Raw genomic sequence first — 16064 nt, 5'->3', positions numbered from 1 at the left:
CTTCTCTTGCTCTCCTTTTGAGCCCTGACTTTCTGGGTCTTATAGAAGATGCATGAATGTCAAAGACCCTGTGATCAAGTAGTTTGAAATGCTACAGAAGGGGAGCTCTGCCTCCCTGAGCTCCCCCTCTGCCCTGTGGCTTCTTGCTCTCCTTTTGAGCCCTGACTTTCTGGGTCTTATAGAAGATGCATGAATGTCAAAGACCCTGTGATCAAGTAGTTTGAAATGCTACAGAAGGGGAGCTCTGCCTCCCTGAGCTCCCACCCTCTGCCCCCCAGCCTCTCCAGCGCCCTTGAGCCTGCCCCCCTCTTGGTAACCCACTCCTCTGGTCCACATTCTCCACAATTGAAACTAGTGCCCCTTGGGATAGACAATGAAAACCTCATGCCTCCCCTGTTCATGCCTTGCTTTCAAGTGAGAACTGATTTTGTTGAGTTTTATTTTAATTTGTACTGGGAAAATAATTTTTTTCACTTCCCAAATAAAAATTTCACTTCCCAAATATTATGGGATTGAGTATTCTCTTTAAAACTATACACACAACCCTAATAAACACTGTCCCTAGGAAATAAATACATATTTTTAAATCCTCACTTGAGCATATGCCTTATTGATTTTTAGAGAGGGAGAAAGGAAGAAAGAGAGAGAGAGAGAGAAGGGGAGAGAGACACCAATCGGTTACCTCGTGTATGCACCCTGACTGGCGATCCAACCCACAACCTTTTGATATGTGGGACAATGCTCCAACCAACTGAGCCACCTGGCTAGGGCCTATAAATATTTTTGTGTGTGTTTCATATGCACCTTATTTTACAAAAGTATGTCTGCCACAGATTGGAAACTAAAAAACAAACAAACATAATCAGATTCTAGCAGCAATGTATTTTCTTTGCTATTAGACTTCTCATTCATTCATCTTTCCACAAAGACAGGTAAGTCCCTCTGTGTGTGTGTGTGTGTGTGTGTGTGTGTGAGAGAGAGAGAGAGAGAGAGACAGAGAGAGAGACAGAGGGAGAGGGAGGCTTGTCCTATTTCAAGGCAGCCATGATCTACTTCTCCCTGAAGTGGTGTCATGAAAGCATTCGAATGGAGAGGAAGTGTTATGGATGATCTGTTCAAACCAACAACAGTGGTTTGAATAACGGTTGAGATTTTTACAGAAATATATTAGAGGGGTTGGAGACTATGCAATCCTCAGGAAAATAAAAGAACTTCGAATCTATTCTGCACTGAAGGTGGAATCCCACTGTGGAATCGGTCTCATTGTAACCAGTGATGCCCATTCTGGAAAATGCCTGATGCACTCTGATTGAGAATCTGAGAAAAACACATTGCCCCCATCTCCTTCCCCAGCACCTCTCCCACAAAACCTCCCATGTCCTCACCTCCTTACTCATTACACAGAGAGCAGCCATCACCTACAGGAGCCCGTGCGTACCTTCACATTGTTCATCACCATATTCATCACTAGAACTCAGGTGCATTCATGGGGATGGAACTGACCCTCACCTGGCAATGCCAGTGTCCCCTTCACGGCTGTGCACACGGGAAGCTTCCCTCATCTCTCACCTGGTCCCTGGCCAGGATAGTGTGCAAACTAGTGTTTACCGATCTGTGTGTTGGATGAAGGACTTTAAATTGGTTCATTTCATCTTTGGATTTTCTTTTGACAACTGCTAATCGCTGGACTGCTTCCAAAAAGTAGAATAGAAAGACTTGGGCTTTCCCTAAATATCTCTGCTTTTGATCTAACTTATTGCAAATCTCAATATATTAAAAAGTGACAAGTTGCTTCTGAAACTAGAGAAGTTGATTTCCCACGGTGTGAAGTTTCAGATGTGAGTTTGGTCAGAATCTCTAAGATGGGGTTTTCCAGCCTTCTCATATCTTGGTTGCTATTCATTGTAAGTTCGTAGACAATTTTAATTATTTAAGGCCAGTTTCCTAGAACTTAATATATTCGGTAATGTGGTATAAAGATGAATAAGTAAGCTCTGTATAATAATTCTTGGTTTCTCCCAATGTCGATCAAGTTGAAAGCTTTGTGGCTCATGTAAAATATTCAGCATAATGTGCTGAACCTGAGAGTAGGCTTCGGGAATTCCAAGATAAAAAAAGGCCCTGTCTGCCCTCAAGGATCTCATAGGTGATCTTGACCTGGAAATTGAGGGAAATAGATATTTGCCAGAGAGAAAAAAGAAAGGAAATTTCCTCAAGACAATAGGAAAAATAACTCACAGAACAGGATACTGGATCGGTTAGTGAGCAGGAAATAGATACTCAGATTCATGGGTAATCAGAGAAATGCAAATCTAAACAACAAATAGATAACATTTCCCACCCTTAAGACTGGCAAAAATGACAAAATTGGGTACTACTAAATGTTGGAGACTTCGAGAAACAGCTGTTCCCTCACTCACCTGGCAACAATGTAAACTGGCAGTCACTTTGAAGAGCAGTTATGTCATATCTAACCAGAGGCCTGGTGTATAAAATTTGTGCACGGGCCCCTCAGCCCAGCCTGCACCCTTTCCAATCTGGGATCCCTTTCACAATCTGGGACTGCTGGCTCCTAACCACTTGCCTGCCTGATTGCCCCTAACCACTCTGCCTGCCAGCCTGATAGCCCCCTAACTGCTCCCCTGCCAGCCTGATTGACACCTAACTGCACCCCTGCCAGCATGATTGTCCACAACTGCCCTCCCCTGACCCCAGCTGCCTTCCCCTGTGGGGCTGAGGATACTGGGGGACTGAGGCTGGATGAGGGGGGATTGAGGGGACTGGGTGCTGCCATCTTGTGAGAGCATGGCAGTCAATTAGCATATTCCCTTTTTATTGGCTGTAGGTGCCACCATTTTGTGAGGGTGTGATGGTCATCTAGCATGTTCCCTCTATTAGATAGGATAAGGTTTAAAAATGCATCTACCCTCTGATCCACCCATTCCACGCTTAAGGATTGGGTAAAAAGAACATAATTGAAGATAAACCCAGATGCCCTTCGTACGAAAAATGGATGTTATGGTACAGTGAAATATTATACAACATTTAAAATGAATACCTCAGATTTACAAGTACAGCCTGGGTAAATTTTACAAACTTGTTATTGGGTAATAAAAATAGGTTGCAGAACAATACTACTCTTTATCATTAATGTAAATTTTAAAATGCATATCTACTAAAGCCCCGTTGCACGAAGAGATTCATGCAATAGGCCTTCTCTTCCCCTGGCTGCCGGCACCGGTTTTCCTCTGGCACCCGGGACCCAGGCCTTCGCTCTGGCCGGAGCCTTCAATCTTTGCTGCTCCAGCCAGAGCCTGTCTTCCGGCTTTGCTCTGCCGCTTCGCGCCTGTGTATGCAAATTAACCATCATATTTGTTGGGTTAATTTGTTTGGGCATACTCTTCTGATCGGCTGGTGAGCATAACAGAGGGATGGTCAATTTACATGTTTGTCTATTATTAGGTAAGATATTTATCTACATACACACAAGCCAATAGAAGAATAAGGATCTGGATGGGAAGGATACAAAACAACTTGAGAATGGTGAATAGAGAGAGGGAAATGGGATTGAAGAGGCACAAGGGGACCTTTGCTATGTGTTGTTTTTTTTCCCCTTAAAAAAAACACACACACACACAACCCAAAAAACAGATCTGAAGGGCATAAGGCCAAGTGTCAAAGTCACAGTGGTGGTAAATGTATTTTATAATTTCCTATTCTTTTCTCTGGTTTTGTTTATTTCATTAAACAATAGTGCTTAACATATACCCGGCAGTCTCTGAGTGGGTACTATTATTGTTTCCAGGCCAAGCCCACTCCCCGGACCACCCTGGGTTGGTCTTTGTGGATCTGGACTCATCTCCCACTGGTTACAAGGCTGAGGGAACAGAGGGAGGTCAAGAGGTCTGTAGGATTCTGTCTACCTTAAGTTAAATTATTCCAGGATCATCAGTAGATGAATTGGTCTTTGTCCTGGGCACATTCCTGTGTGTCCAGCACTCTCCTGACACATCCCTGCCTCTTCGGGGAAGTGCTGCCCAGGAGTGGAGACATGACTACAGCCAGGCGGGAAGCCGGACTGTGCCAATTTTGCAGAGTGTTTTCTGAATCTTGAAAACAGCACTTCTCTGTTGCAAAATGCCCTCGAACTAATGTAACAGGTAGATGCAGAGAAGAGTTCTTTTGGGGAACATCATTTGAATTAAGTCTATCTCTGACGATCAAAGACTATTTAACACCCGAAACGGCTGACTAGAACAGCTGCTGAAACAACACTTTGTGTGGGAAGTGATGAACAGTTCAGTATTTTGACAGCCGTCTCAGAGGTATGACTAATAAACTTCTAAGAAAATCCTGATTGCTGCTTTTTTTGGATTCTCTCAACCAGATTACCCATAGTCTGGTGTTGTGTACATACAGAGGACTTCGGGGAGTGTTTTCTCTTTCCCAAAGTCTTGAATGCTTGTGTGCATAAAGGTTAGCTAGCATGGCAATAACTTATTTATTTTGGTTTTCAAAAATATACCTAACTTTGCCCTACCTGGTTTGGCTCAGTGTATAGAGCGTCGGCCTGCGGATTGAAGGATCCCAGGTTCAATTCTGGTCCGGGGCACATGCTCAAGTTGTGGGCTCGATCTTCAGTAGGGGGGCAGTAGGCAACCAGTCAATGATTCTCTCTCATCATTGATGTTTCTATCTCCCTCTCTCTCCCTCTCCCTTCCTCTCTGAAATGTATTTTAAAAAACATAGCTAACTTCTACAAATTGGTAATTACAGAATATTCCCAGGGATGTAAAGTACAGCATAGGGAATAGCGTCAATAATACTGTAATAACGACATACAGTGCCAGGTGGGTACTGGACTTACCGGGGGGACTTTGTAAATTATATGTCTTACCATCTAAACTAATAAAATAAATATTGACTTCCAAATGTAACTGAAAAAAATAGCTAACTTCTCCATTCATCAAACATAAGTTCAGAACTTACTGTGCTCCAAGCAAAGTGCAGGGCTTGGGATTCTGAAAGAATTAATTCAACTCTGCCATCAAGGAGCTCATAGTCTGAGAAAGGAGAAGAAATAGAAAAAGGCAAAATGTGCAAGTGATTTTAAAGAAATGCAATAGCTACTACAGAAGCAGGACTTGGAGGGAGATCAGGTTAGAAAGAGGTGGCATTAGATAATGAGGAGTTTGTCATCGGAGGCCGTGGGAAGTGAGAGCTGATGGGCATGCACAACATTCCAAATGGAGTGGAAAGACTGTCAGTGTCAAAGTGATAGGGAACATCTGGGTTAATGTGGAAGAGTGTGTTTATTGATTTGACTGGCCAACTGCTACCTCAGTTTGCAATATTTTGTTTGGATATCCAGTTTTCAAATAATTTTCACAAAAGTGTCCTACTTGAATGTGCATCTAATGCGAGTAGCTGTCTGTAACTTCTTTTTTTCATGTTAAATTTTTTACAAAATATATATTTTATTGATTTTTTACAAAGAAGAAGGGAGAGGGATAGAGAGTTAGAAACATCAACGAGAGAGAAACATCGATCAACTGCCCCCTGCACACCTCCTGCTGGGGATGTGCCCGCAACCAAGGTACATGCCCTTGACCGGAATCGAAACTGGGACCCGTGCCCTGACCAGGAATTGAACGGTGACCTCCTGACCAGGAATTGAACGGTGACCTCCCTGGTTCATAGGTTGACGCTCAACCACTGAGCCATGCTGGCCAGGCCCCTGTAATGTATTCTTCACTTCAGTTATTATATTCTTTATTTCTGACTGGTTCTTTTTTATGTTTTCTATTTCTGTTTTTGTTTCCTTTGTTGAAGTTCTCACTAAGTTCATCTACTCTTCCCCTGAGTTCATTGAGCATCCTTATAATCAGTGTTTTGAACTCAGCCTCAGGTAGATTGCTTGTCTCCATTTTGTTTAGTTTATTTTCTGGAGTTTTGTTTTATTCTTTCATTTGGGACTGTTTCATTGTCTCCTCATTTTGGCCGCCTCCCTATGTTTGTTTCTATGTATTAGGTAGAGCTGCTACACCTCCCAGGCTTGGTAGAGTGGTCTTACGTAGTAGGTGTCCTGTAGAGCCCAGTGGTGCAGCCTCCCTGGTCACACAAGCTGCTCCCCTTACCCAGTGGCAGTGTATACCCTCCTGTTGTAGTTGAACCTTAATTGCTGTTAGCAGTCAATAGGAGGTATTTACCCCCAGGCCAATGTGAGGACTAGCCATGACCACCACCATGGAGGATCTGCTGTGCAGGGATTGACCCCACAGAGCAGGACTTGCTTCAGCAGAGCTCTGATGCTTGCTGAGTTTGCCCCTTGAGTGAGTCGCTTGTGGAGGAGGTTGGGTGGTGCTTTGACATGGCCTGAAGCTGTCCATTGGGTGCTCTGGCTCTGGGGCCTCATTTCTGAGTCACAGTAGAGAAACAGAAGTGCACATATGTGTGGCATTATGTGGAAATCTTGAAAATCCTGGGAGGTGCAGGCTAAGGTTAGCTCCCTGTGTTCTGCCTGGCGCTACCTAGCATGAGCTATAAAGTGATTTGTAGATGGCTGCTACTTGTGCTGGGCTTAGAGGTCCCCAGGAGAGGCCAAGCTGTGAACCAAGGCCAGCTGCCGATAGTGCCAGGCCTGGGGTCTCTTAGTGAAAGGTAAGGGGTAGATACACCTAGGCTAAATGCTACTTGTTTGAGAGATTTTAGAAAAGCCTAAAGGGTGAGCCAAGACAGGATGTTTGTAAGGAAAAGCCACTGGAAATGGCTTGGGTGGGCTGGCAAGTTGGATGTGGCAGGGTCTCAGGAAATCACCATGGCAGTTAGACTCAGAAATGGCGGCCACCTGTCAGCTCTGTGAGGGGAGGGCTCAGCAAAGGAACAGTGGCCTCTGCCAACACTTCTGTCTGGGAAAAAGCTGCCCCTCCAGGCCTCACCTTCATGCCAGACAACTCAGTTCTTCCCCATATGTCCCTGCTGCCCCAGTGCTGGGGCTCAGGGTGGGTCTGAGTAAGTCCATGCACAGGCCCTTTAAGAGGAATGCCTGGGACTCTAGCAGCTCTCCATCTCACTCAACCATAATCCTTGCTGGTTTTTACAGCTAGAAGTTATGGGGACTTCTCTTCCTGGCATGGAACTCTGGGTTCGGGGGCCTGATGTGGGGCTACAACCTCTTGCTCCCCAAGGGGACCCTCTGCAGCTGATATATCCCTCCAGATTTTTATCCACCACACGTGGGTGTGGGACCAGTCTGTTCTGTGTCTCTGCCCCTCCTACCAGTCTTGATGTGGCTTCTTCATTGTATCCTTAGTTATAGGACTTCTGTTCAGCTACATTTCAGGTGGTTCTCAATGCTGGTTGTTCTGCAGTTTGTTGTGGTTGTGGGAGGATGTGAGTACCTGTTTATCTACACCACCATCTTGGCCAGAAGCCTCTGGAGATGGATATTAATTGGGGACATTTATTGTGATCAAGATGCGTGGGTTGTTGGGACTTTTTCAGAGGTCTTCCTTCCCTGGCAGTACAGAGGTCTGGTGAGACATAAAGGCTGGAGAAACCAAGGCTTAGGGAAGCTGGGGTTGAAAGCTGGAAGTGGCAGAGTCTTGAGTGGAGAATTCCAGAATCAGGTCTGCCTCTGTCAGTGCTCTGCCCGGAGAACTACACTTGCCCTCAGACAATCTTTATCTCCCAGGACACTCTGTCAGAGGCTCATTGACTCATGTAAGCTGCTCCTCGACTGTAGCACTGCAGCTCTCAGATGCCAGACTGATGTTTGTGCTTCTTAGAACTGACATACGTGACAGTTCTATTGGGGATATTTTATTTCTTCTTTTGATTGAGGAGGAGGGAAGGATTACAAACATTCAGTTATCATGGGTAATGCACTTCTATTTCTTTTTTTAAAATATGTTTTTATTGATTTCAGAGAGGAAGGGAGAGGGAGAGAGAGATATAGAAACATTGATGATGAGAGAGAATCATTGATTAGCTGCCTCCTGCACGCTCCACACTGGGGATCGAGCCCACTACCCGGGCATGTGCCCTTGGCCAGAATCAAACCTGGGACCCTTCAGTCCACAGGCTGACTCTCTACTCACTGAGCCAAACCGGCTAGGACTATTTCTAATCAACACAGTAGGGAGTTCAGTTTAGCTGGCACTCTTCTGCTTTTCCTATTAATATACTTTTCCACCTGCAGATAATTGAAAAGTAATTAGAGGTCTTTGCAGCAAATCTGAGTCACAGTAGAGAAACAGAAATGCACGTATGTGTGGCATTATGTGGAAATCTTGGAAACTTCCGCAGGCTCTAAGGATTTTATTTTTAATGTACTTCATACAGTCCAGAGCAAACCAGTGAATTAGCTTCCACTTCAGGCAAAGTTTGTTTTTCTTGGTGTGTTCAGGTCAGCTACTGGTCACTGTGGTTTGGAGTAAACCTAAATGGATTCCTGTCCTTGGACAAAGACCAAGGACAACTGTAGGACTTCCCCATGTTAACCTCCGTTAGGCTTCTTGATTAATAACCCTGGTTCAGGAAGGCAAGTGTTATTGCGGTCACTTTACAACTGAGGCAGTAAAGCAGCGAGAAGCTAAATGGCCCGTCCACACCACAGAGCTGGTGGTAATGGAGTCAGAGCCGGAACTGCGCTCTTCTGAACACTAGTTGACTCATCCAAGGCTCTTTCCATGGCCCCAGACTGCCAGCAGAAGGAAGTGAATTGCGATGGTATTATGTATGTCAAGGTGTTAATTCTATGGTCAGAACCAACCCTCAAGAGGACACTGGTGGTGACAATTTCAGAAAAACGTGTGGTTCAGATTCAGCAGAACTTTATGAAAAGCCTTCCAGGGGCAGGTCCTGAGCTTGGTGCTCTCCACTGTGCTGTTCATTTCCCACGGTGACCAACCAAGAGAGGCGGGGCCTTCAGCCTGGCCCTGCCAACCTCAAGCACCATCAGTTCCACCCCAAAGGCATCCTTAGTGATCATGCAACCTCAGTTAACAAATTAAAATTCCCACAATTGCCCCCAGAATTGGAATGCACCGAGGACACCCTTACACATTTCTCTCTCTTTCCTGCCCTTAGGCCTCCTGGTGGGTACCCTTGATGTCGTGTTGGACTCCAGTGCCCGGGTGGCTCCCTATCGAATCCTGTACCAGACCCCAGACTCTTTGGTCTATTGGACCATCGCCTGTGGTAAGTAGCAGTATTTGGAAATACGAAGAAACGTTATGATTAACAATGTCCTGTCAGGAGGGAAAGAACTTTAATTGTGGAATGCAATCACTTGGTGTTTTAGGGTATGTAACCATAGCCATTTCAACAGATAGGCCCCCAAATCTCAACGGCTTAACACCAGAAAGGTTTCCTTCTCACTCTCGTGAAGTCTTGTTTGGATACTGAGGCTTCCACCATCTGTAATGACACCTCTGGGGCACTAAGCCTCCAATGTCAACCTACGAGGCTCAAGTAGGAGGTGGAGACACATCTGCGTTTAACTTTCTTGGTCCAGAAGTGTCACTGCTTTGTCACTCCGTTGGCTAGAACCAGACACATGGCTCCAATCTAACTTCAGGGGAAGCTGGGAAATGAAAGAATATTTGGGGGGGCACAGTGATCCTATATAATAAAAGCCTAATATGCAAATTGACCAAAGGGCAGAAGGGCTGGTTGCTATGACACGCACTGACCACCAGGGGCAGACGCTCAGTGCAGGAGCTGCCCCCTGGTGGTCAGTGCGCTCCCACAGGGGAGTGCAGAAGCTGGGTTCACGGCTGGCGAGTACAGGGGTAGTGGTAGCCTCTCCTGCCTGCAACCCAGTGCTAAGGAGCAGTGAGCCGAGTGGTAAGGAGCGAGGGCTACCGGGCTGCGAGAGAGTGCAGGCCAGGCTGAGGGACCCCCTCCCTACTCCCAGTGCACGAATGTCGTGCACCAAGCCTCTAGTGCTTATATATCCTAGCACAGGATTTCCTACTGAGTAGGGATTCTTTATTTCTCCTGTTGATAATCTGCAATAATGTGCTATGCCTAAAATGTCGGTAAACAATTATGCTATTGGATCTCTCACAAGAACATCCAATCCAAAGTGGCCAAGCTTGTTTCAATTCTTTGTTTGCATGTGGCTTTTCAAATAACCATAGGAAAAGAAGGGTACTGAACACTCCTTTTCTTTTTTTTGTCTTTACTTCATTTTTAAAAGTTATTAATGGATTTTATTTTTTTTAGAACAGTTTTAGATTTTAGAAGAGTCCAACAGATAGTTTGGAGAACTCCCATATACCTTCCACATACATAGTTTGCCCTATTATTAACATCTGACTGTGGAACATTTGTTCCAATTAGTGAACCAATATCGATTCACTATGACAAACAAAGTCCATAGTTTATTTAGATTTCCTTAGTTTTCACCTAATATCCTTTTCTGTTCCAGGAGCCCATCAGTATACTACTTTATATTTAGATGACATATCTCTTTAGGCTCCCCTTGGCTGAGGAAGTTCTTTTAGATTTTCCTTGTTTTTTATAATCCTGCCAGTTTTGAAGGATACTGTATATTGTAGAACGTTATTTCAGTGGAATTTGATGTTTTTCTATGCTTATGCTAGGGGGATGGATTTTCGTGAGGACAGTCACAGATACAGTGATATTTTCATCACTTCATGCTAAGCAAGGGTACAAACTATAGACTTGATTTATGACTGAAGTAGTGTTTTTTTAGGTTTCCTCACTTTCAGGTTAGTTTTTTCTTCCATTCTGTCCTCTTTGGAAGGAAGTCACTGTGCACAGCCCACACTTAAAGAGTGAAGAATATTAATTTATTCAACTATTTTTATCAACATAGAATCATGGAGAGTCTATTCTTTGGGGAATTCTAATATTACTTTATCTTGTTGATCCAATCATTTCTGCTTTGGCCATTGGGAGCTCTTTTAATTGACTTTATTCAATTTTTAAATTGATCTCAACTTATGGGCACAGACAATAGGGTGGTGAAGGCCTGGGGTGGGGGTGGGAGCAGGCTAGAAGGGGTCAGTGGGGGAAAAGGAGGGGCATATGTAATACTTTCAGTAATAAAGATTTAATTGTAAATAAATAAAAGTAAAAATGAATAAATTGATCTCTGCTTGATAGGAAGTGCTATGCTGGGATATCTATAATAATAAAAGCATAATATGCTAATTAGACCAGACGTTCTTCTCAGCATCCTTCCAGATGATCTTCCAGATGAAGCTGGGGCTGCAAGGGGAAGCCCGGTTCCTGGGCACCTGCTGGTGGCCAGAGGGAAGCCTGGGTCCCAGGTGCCAGAGGGAAGTCAGTGCCGGCAGCTGGGGGAAGAAAGGCCTACTCTTGCACGAATTTCGTGCATCTGGCCTCTAGTAAAGATAGAAAGATAATTAGATCCGGTCTCTGCTCTTGAGAACAGGAATAAGTACTCAATGACAGCCCAGTGGGAACAAGTACCATTTGATTGTGAGGCTCCCAGCTAAATCCAGGAATCTTGGCTGACCTCCATAGGTAGGGGGAGTTATCTGGGTGTGGTGTCAGGCTGCTGGAGGGCTCCAGTGCCTTAGTAATGCTCCCTCAAGGATTTCACAGCACCTGAAATTAAAGTCACTCTGGTTAAGATGCAGACAGCCACCTGAGAACAATGGAATGTCAGTCATTGTGCATTCTGGTAAATGAAGGGATGGTATCAGGGTTCAGGGCATAGAAAAAACCATCCAGGAGTGAAGGATGGGGATTGAGCGAGAGGGAGAGAATAAAGGGTACAGGCAGAGGGATGCTGGGACCCCAAAGAAAACAGACCCTATAGCCCAGGCAGAGGTGGTTCATTCAGTACAATGAACATTCAGTTCATTCACCCTCAGTAGCTACTGTAGAAGGGGAAGTGACCTGTGCTAGTTGGTTGGGAAAGTATCACATTTACTTGGCAAACCATCTAGAATAGTGTTAACATAGACAGTGTAGCCAGCAAATGAAGAAGTAAAAATAAAGGAAATTAAAAACCGGAAAGAGCCACGGACCCACTCAACTCATGGAGGGTGTGGAAAGGACACTTTGACATATTCTCACTCGCCTTCCACTTGTGCCCAGAGGCTTTGAGGCCCTCTGGAGCCTGGCTCTCCTCTCATCTCTCCTGGGTACTCTCAGCTCCTGGCCATCCTAGATAATAGACATGGACTGCGACTCCTCTTCTCCTATCCCCTCAGCCCTGACCATGTTCCCCCTGACACCTGGCATTACTACTCCTCAGTCTGTTTCTGGGACTTTGCCGTTCTATGAAGCCGACCCTCTGAATGCCCATGTGGGGGAAGAGCCAGAGTTACACAGCTGAGTTATTCCTGAATGATTTGCCAAGCCGAGGCTAAGGAGCACTACCAGGCAGTAGATGCTGATGGCATAATTTATGCTACAGAGACATGCACTTTCTTGTTTCCCAGTAAGTACTGTCTGTCACAACTGCATGAGCGCATAATAGAACAGGTTTAGCTTCTGTGTCTATTGATTGCCCATAGACACAGCTCCAGAATTTCCTGGGGCAGACTCCGCGGAAGTGACAACCATTGTGAAAGTCCCATTCACCCATTAGTTGTTCTTTCTTATCGATTTCTGTTTCCGCCCAAATTGCTGGCTCCCTTTCATGAGAAGATTTTAAGAGCAGAAGCTGTACCTTAAAGATCTCTTTGATGTGCTGACCTTTCGGTTTGTAATTCTAATGTTGGTGCGACAGTCTCTTGGGAGCTTTATTTTCTTGAATTTCATGAATCATTGTTGTAAGAGAAGCTTCAGCAAAGAAGTGGGTGAGTCTAATTCACTGCCCTGTAGATGCAGAATACAGAGGATTCCAAAACCTTGTTCTGTGCCACGGCTTGTGAACTTTCCAGAGGTGTCAGTGGGGTAAAGGAGCATCTAGAACCATTGGCTTCACCTAGAGCACTTTCTATGCAAGAGCAGTAGTCTAGTGGTAAATCCTAGTCATGTGATTTTCCTTAGACCTAAGCCCATGGGACTGGGCAGGAGGAGGACCTAGTCTAACTTACTGCAATAGAATAAGGACTTGGCCCTTGGCAATGTGAACCACACAGAAAGGGGGTGGCAGTGAGCAGTGTGTGCGCAAGACATTATTTGGTGAGACATTATTTTCCTATTCTTCTTTTTATCATCTTCTAACAGTCTGTGTCTAGGTCAGTTTGAAGAAATAGATTTTTTAAAAAAAATATTTCCTTGGCATTGAGACCTTTAATTGGGAAGGGGAGCCCAAATCCTTCCTGTGTAGTGACTTTCTTTTCACTTCTACCCCAAATGGAGCCACATTGTCTTTGGTTGATAAGACAATGGGCATCAACTCTCGCTCAGTGGTTTGTGCAATAAATGGTACTTTTCACCATAAAGCATGTAAAGGAAGCTGTACCATAGGAATTTTTCCAGCTTGCTTTGTTGAGCTGGTTATACTCTGGCAATTCTGCCTCTCGCTCAAGAGTCAGTGGACTGATGATTTTGCACCTGGGGTACTAGGTTCACCAGGGAGCCACACAGCTGGTCTTGCCCCAATAGCTGGTATTTTGGAATTGATGCCTCATAGACAGGAGAGAGCCCAGTCCTTTGCCCTCTTTGGCCTTCAGTGGACCTAAGTAAAAGGCAACGCATTTGGCTGTCCCCATTAGAAGGACTAGAAGGTTCTAACAATAAGATGTGTTATACAGCCTCAGTGAAAATGTGGACATGTAGAAACACAGGTCATTCCAAGGACATTGTCTAAAGAGGTGCTCTGGGGAAGGTAGGGAAGAGAGTTCTAAACAGAAGGACAGAAGGAGCTGTTGACAGTTCCCTCTGGATACATCTGACCTTCCGACAGGCCTGATGGGAAATGGGATGAGGGTGTTTGATGGACATCTCACTTATAACACAGCCCTGAACAGTGCCTTGACTTGGCTGCCCATTAATTTCGTTTCCCTCTTTACCATCCCAGGACCTCCTCTGGGCCTAGATGGTCGTTCATTTCAGAACTGTAAGACATTAGCCACCACCTTGTTCAACACTCATAATTTAATAGGATCTAGAGCAAAGTGAATTGCCCAAGTTCATATTGCTAGTCATAGCCAGCTAGTGGAGAGCTTAGACTGAGTCCTTAGATTACCCCACTTCCAGCCAGTCCTTTTTAAGCAGCACCATGCTGGTTTTTAGGATTAAATATTCTTTTTTACTCAGCAGCTTGTCAGGCCCAGAGTTTAATTAAAGATTGGTAATTGGTTCTGCTCCTGCTATTCCTCTACAGTAGCTAGAGAAAATGTCAGGTAATTTAGTTGCCTTCCACATGAGACACATTCCATGTTGGTCAGCATTGGATAATCCTTTCTTGGTCAGTGGAACTCAAGAACTAGTCTTGGATCCTTAAAAGAGCAGCTTACAAAAAGGTTTTTAGAAAATATAGATAAGCAAAAAAGAATAAAAAATTAAGAAATAATAATACCACATCACAAATCACATTTTAGACTTTAACCTATATAATAAAGCCTAATATGCTAAGTGTCCGGTCGTCCATTCAACCAATCAAAGCATAATATGCTAATGATATACTAAGGCCACTCAACTGCTCGCTATGATGTGCACTGACCACAAGAGGGCAGACACTCAGATCGGTAGGTTAGCTTGCTGCTGGGGTTCGGCCAACTGGGACTGAGTGAGACGGGCCAGACATGCCCTGGAGCCCTCCTGCAATCTCTCCCTGGCTGGCCAACCTCCCACATCCCTCTCCAGCCCCGATCGTGCACCAGTGGGGTCCCTTGGCCTGGCCTGTGCCCTCTCGCAATCTGGGACCCCATGGGGGATGTCAGAGAGCCGGTTTTGGCCTGATCCCGCAGGCTAGGCCAAGGGACCCCACTGGTGTATGAATTCGTGCACCAGGCCTCTAGTCCTATCTAATACAAGAGTAATATGCAAATTGACCATCACTCCAAAACACAAGATGGTCTGCAGGTTAGGGCAGTTGGGGGTGAGCAGGCCTGCAGGGGAGGGCAGTTGGGGGCGACCAGGCCTGCAGGGGAGGGCAGTTAGGGGCAATCGGGCCAGTAGGGGAGCAGTTAGGCGTCAATCAGGCTGGCAGGGGAGTGGTTTGGGGATGATCAGCTGGCACGCAGAAGAAGTTAGGGGCAGGCAGGCAGGCAGGCAGGCAGGTGAGTAGCTGGGAGCCAGCAGTCCTGGACTGTGAGAGGAATGTCCCAGATTGGAGAGGGTGCAGGCTGGGCTGAGGGACACCTCCCCCTTGCACGAATTTTGTGCACCGGCCTCTAGTATTATATAAAATGTATCTATACATACAGGCTGGGGCAAAAGTAGGTTTACAGTTGTGGGTACACGGAACAGTTTATTCTTGCATTATTACTCATCAATTGTTCTATTATTTTCCATACAAACCACTGTAAGTCTACTTTTGCCCCACCCTGAACATATATATGAATATACGTCGATCCATATATGTGTATAAACTTTCCATGCCAATAATATATTTCTATAATGTCAATTTCAATAGGTATATAATGTTTTATTGTGTATCTAACATAATTCAACTAAATGATATGCTATTGTTGGAAATGTAGGGGTTTTCCACTAATGATAACTGCATTTTGAACAACTTTAATGAACATCGTCTGAATAAAATCTTTCCCATTTCCTTAATTATCACCTCAGGATCCATTTATAGAAGAAGGTATATATATATATGAATTTTAGTGTTTCTAGTCCGATTGCCCAGCAGAAAGAGAGCCATTTGCATTCTCTCCTTCAGGGTAGGGGAAGACGTAGGCACTTAAGTAAAATAAGGACACCACCCACTGATTCTTACTGCCACGGTGGATCAGTTACCTGGGCCTTTACTTTCTCAAAGTGGCTGTAAAGCCATTTTGGTCTGGTCCTGCCAAGGCATTAGGGGTGAGTTAATAACAGTATTATAAGCATAGTGTTATGACCCATCAGAGATTATAAGCAGAGTTATGTAAGAAGCTTGTAATAGTTACACAAGAGTTGTTCTAGGCATGCCTTCCTCAGTTACATGTACACTT

The 16064-nt window shown here is 44.8% G+C and overlaps 1 protein-coding gene across 1 annotated transcript in view; it reads left to right on the top strand.

Annotated features, from left to right (window-relative positions):
- The window catches only part of TBC1D9 (TBC1 domain family member 9), a 67963-nt gene that overhangs the window by 6867 nt on the left and 45032 nt on the right, over positions 1 to 16064 (top strand). Inside the window, exon 2 of the mRNA XM_006766085.2 lies at positions 9036 to 9201. Within this exon, the coding sequence (XP_006766148.1) occupies positions 9036 to 9201 (166 nt within the window). The remainder of the gene's footprint in view (positions 1 to 9035; positions 9202 to 16064) is intronic.

This window comes from Myotis davidii, unplaced genomic scaffold, assembly GCF_000327345.1.
Source record: "Myotis davidii unplaced genomic scaffold, ASM32734v1 scaffold436, whole genome shotgun sequence".
NCBI classification, from domain to species: domain Eukaryota; kingdom Metazoa; phylum Chordata; class Mammalia; order Chiroptera; family Vespertilionidae; genus Myotis; species Myotis davidii.
Note: the sequence above shows the minus strand (reverse complement) of the source record. Positions and strands in the feature narration are given on the sequence as shown.